General features: G+C 44.1%; 1 protein-coding gene across 2 annotated transcripts; it reads left to right on the top strand.

Moving 5' to 3' along the window:
- Positions 1-480: 480 nt before the first annotated feature.
- Positions 481-3941, top strand: LOC120708630 (probable protein S-acyltransferase 16). 2 transcript variants are annotated; one of them, XR_005689402.1, is made up of 7 exons: positions 481-1144; positions 2236-2328; positions 2412-2513; positions 2605-2666; positions 2776-2874; positions 2955-3050; positions 3465-3937. XR_005689402.1 is itself a non-coding variant. In XM_039994001.1 (7 exons), exons 1-7 carry the CDS (start codon positions 872-874, stop codon positions 3573-3575), a joined length of 849 nt encoding a protein of 282 aa, XP_039849935.1. In that variant the 5' UTR covers positions 498-871; the 3' UTR covers positions 3576-3941. The 2 variants fall into 2 exon arrangements, 1 of the variants encoding a protein (XP_039849935.1); XM_039994001.1 differs by having other exon boundaries at positions 498-1144; positions 2592-2666; positions 3465-3941.
- The last annotated feature ends 273 nt before the right edge of the window (positions 3942-4214 follow it).

Here is a 4214-nt window from a genome sequence, read left to right as displayed (position 1 = left end):
GACCAGGCCGAGGGCTAGGGGTATAAATAGCCCCATCTCTTCACAGTGTAGAGGGTTGAATTTTTTGATCATTATTGGAGAGTTCGACACTTGCTTTCATTACACCTTTCTTACTGTTCATGCTCCCTGTCTGGGCATCTACAAAGCAGAGATCCCAACACGGACCAACCATGGTGTTCCTGCCTTCCTAGTGATGATGGAGACGCTAACATGTTCATTCACATCCATGTAGAGATGATTCTACAAAATAATTCTTCGAAATAAACTAATGCTCCGTTTGGATGTCGATATTAGAGGGCATGGTATTGAATTGGGTTCAATACCAAAACAACCATGGTATTGAAATGGACTCAATTCAAATTCTATTGTTTGGATGACCAATGCATTGGACCTTGGAACCCTAAGAAGCAAAATAATTCAATTCCTATTTGGATGTATACACATGGAATTGAAAGAGGAGGACGCTAGAACAGGACGTCGCGGCCGGCCGTGGAGAAGACGGGCCGCCGCTCCTCTTACCTCCCAACCATGCCGCTCCTACGTCGTCGACCTCGAAATGGAAGCTGCGGAGTGCTCGTGGTTGCGCCTCCGGGGTAGAGAGGGGTCAGTGGCGGCGGTGGGCGGCCGCGTCGGAGCGGAAGCTGGAGGGCCGCCAGCCGTAGTGCCTCAGGGACGGCATGCTCGTGCGGGGACGCTTGAGGCTTGTTGGCACCAAATCGAGCCCTGCCGCGGCCGAATTTGGGTTTGCCGGCACTAAATCGAGCTCTACCACTGCTGGATTGAGTATCCCCGACACCGAATCGATCTCCGCCGCGCCGCATCGATCTCCAGACGGAGGGGGATCACTAGGCGGCCGCGGCGGCGGCTCGGGATGGGGCGGCCGGGGTACGTGACGGTGCCGATACTCACCGTGATCGCCGCAATCGGGTACGCCTACTACACCACGGTGTTCCTCGCGATCCCCGCGTGGCTGGGGCTCTCCACGGCCGCTGGGGGCGCCAACGCCGCGGCCTTCACCGCGCTCGCCGCCGCCTGCGTCACCACCTACGCCGTCGCCGTGTCGCGGGACCCGGGCCGCGTGCCGGCATCCTTCGTGCCCGACGTCGAGGACGCCGAGAGCCCCATCCACGAGATCAAGCGAAAGGTACTTGCGTCCCTGTCTCCCTCCTCTGTCCGGACCATGGAACACTACAGATCTCTCGGGCGCCGCCGCGGCGTGCTGTGAAGTTTGGATCTATGTAGTCAAATGGTACTACCTGTTTATCGTTGAGCCAGATACTTCGGTATCAAAGTTGAGATCTTGGGTTTAGATTTCGGACTTTAACTGCAAGCAAGATCTGGTGAATTGGTAGTTCCGCCTGAGGTCCTTGCCTACTGGGCGACTGGACGTCTGGACCTCCTCAGCAATTGGATCTTTGCTCTGAATCCTTGCGCTGTCCACGGATCATCAATACTCGGTTTGAGCAAATGGACCGTCGCTTTATGCATATTGCTCCAAGTGGGAACCTTATGTTGACCACGGGCGTAGCTTTGGTGTTATGGTGTAGATCTAAGCATGAACACTAGTAACCCCGTACCAGGTGGAGTGTGCCAAGAGAGCATTGGAAATTTACACTGACATAAGCAATGCATTATTCCTACCGCCATGTATTTTACAAGAAGAAATGAAATCTTTTGCTATTGCTTTGAAAAGAATCATACTGATTAGTTGAGCTTTAAAAGGAAAATCAAATTATAAATCAAATTGTTTCCAGGACTTGTAGGAATTCATATCGATAATTCAGTATCGAGGCCTGGAACAAGATCTTGATTGTTGAATAATCAGTGTCATAATTTGGTTGAGTGCTCATGGAAGACAATGGAGTGCATTGTTTGTCTTTCCTTTTGCTTTCTGTGTGGTTCAGTGGTTATAATTATATTGCTGCTTAACTTTAATGATTGGTCAAGGTATATTCTAGTCCAGGAATTTGTGTACGGCTGCATGGCGATTGCCTGTTAATTGATTAAACACCACTTTTGGCACAGTATCTTGCTTGTCTGATCTTTTCTTCACAGCAATAAATCTGAAGCACAAAAGGGAAGAATCTTTGTGATGGAATTTGATTAGTTGGTGTGCTAGATATCTTCGTTGCAATTCAGGAGACTGTGTGCTAATTTACACTGGAACATACCTTTGTTTATCTGCTGTATCCCCTTTTAACTGCTGATTGAAACTTTGATGTATTATTATTGCAGGGTGGTGATTTGAGATACTGCCAAAAATGTTCCCATTATAAACCTCCTCGAGCGCACCATTGCCGTGTCTGCAAAAGATGCGTTCTGAGAATGGTAGTTACTATGTCTAGTACTATGTGCAAGTCCATTTTTTTCATGTTGATTTTAACTGCAATTTCACAAATTTTTCTGTGCAGGACCACCACTGTATATGGATTAATAACTGTGTTGGGCACGAGAACTACAAGATCTTTCTAGTTTTCATTTTGTATGCTGTAATTGCATCCTTCTACTCTATGGTATGTGTTATTCTATATTTTCTTGAGCAACTAAGTCTTCTCAAAGATTGTGCATAAAGTTATTCATGTTTATATCAGGTTCTGATTATAGGGGGTGCTATGCATTTGCCTAAAGATGAACAACCAAGCAGTGATTCTCCTAGGACATCTATTGTAAGTAGCCCTGGAAGGATGTTTCAGCTACCAGCAAATCAAACACAAACTGAAATTCTCGTTTGAAGTTATGTTTGATCAAGTAACATAGGTATTGTATATTGTACAGATTGTTTGCGGGGTTCTTCTGTGTCCTTTAGCTTTGGCACTGATGGTCCTATTGGGTTGGCATGTTTACCTCATCTTACACAATAAAACTACTATTGAGGTTTGAGAAACAGGATCACTTGTCTTTGAGAATATTATTGTTTGTAGATGTGTAATGGTAGTTGCATTGATGATTTGCAGTACCATGAAGGAGTTAGAGCTATGTGGTTGGCTGAAAAAGCGGGAAACCTTTATCATCATCCTTATAACCTTGGAGTCTATGAGAACCTTGTTTCGGTGAGAACTATTTTTCATACTTTTTTTAGAACCTTCCCCCCAGAATCAGACTAAGTGCATTGGTATGTAAATAAATATTCTAACTTTGATTTAATTATATTGTATAAAGAATCTTTGCCTGGATTGAAGATGCTAGACAGATACCATTAGTATCGTCTTCTCTGTCTGGCTTGGGCATTTTTCTATCTGTCTATTCAAAGGATTAACTGAAGTCAGGCCATTTTCCAGATAATTGCTTTTATATAGCCTTATCTTTGACGGTGTTTACATCATTTTTCACATTAACCATTTCATTACTGAGATTTTCATATTAACCTTGAGTTACGAATATACTCTTGAAATCGTTGGTCCATTGTTTGAGGGGAACATTTATTTATCACACGCCTTCCAACATTTTTTATCTTTCTCACACAGGTACTAGGTCCTAATATGCTCTGCTGGCTTTGCCCATTATCAAGGAGCATAGGAAATGGTGTTCGTTTCCGCACATCATATGACATTCCGCCATCAACATCACCAATATAATGCAAACCAGATCACTACAAGTGGTAGATGCCCTATTCTTTTGCAGAGTGCTGCAATGGGAAAATGTGTTTAGGATACTTCAAGAAACAAGAAGAGGAGCTTCGCTGTCCTTTAAACCTCGTGGGATCAATCGCTAATTAGGATTTAGGAATTCTAACTTAGATTTTTGTTGCATTTTTGTTAGATAAACTTGATCAAAGAAGTCATCATTGCTTGTGCAGTAATCTACAGCGGGTTGTACTATAATACCAAAACAAGAACAGTCTGAACTCGAGGCTGGTCTTGTTGTAAAGCTATGTTAAACTGTTGTTTCTGAAGTTCAATGTTCTTTTGTCGGATCATACATCATAGTGAGCGATCAACCAAGACTGCCTGTATAGAGTTGGCTGTTCAGAAATATTATGTCCATATATCTGTCTGCACATACAATGTGTGCGTACCACTAGCTACTTTATAACCTGCACCCATTTGTTCAGACTCAGGCTGATTTGGTCTCTGCACCGCACTGATTTCTTGTTTAGCCTGAAGCTGCTACTTGTTAGTTGTGCCACCTTAGGCCCTGTTTAGTTCCAAAAAAATTTCTACAGTACCTGAATTCCTGCATGTTCATTGCTCGTCTGGCAACAAAACCTTGGGAAT

Source organism: Panicum virgatum, chromosome 5K (assembly GCF_016808335.1).
Source record: "Panicum virgatum strain AP13 chromosome 5K, P.virgatum_v5, whole genome shotgun sequence".
In the NCBI taxonomy this organism is placed as follows: Eukaryota; Viridiplantae; Streptophyta; class Magnoliopsida; order Poales; family Poaceae; genus Panicum; species Panicum virgatum.
The sequence above is the reverse complement of the archived record's forward strand: the minus strand, read 5'-3'. Positions and strand labels throughout refer to the sequence as shown.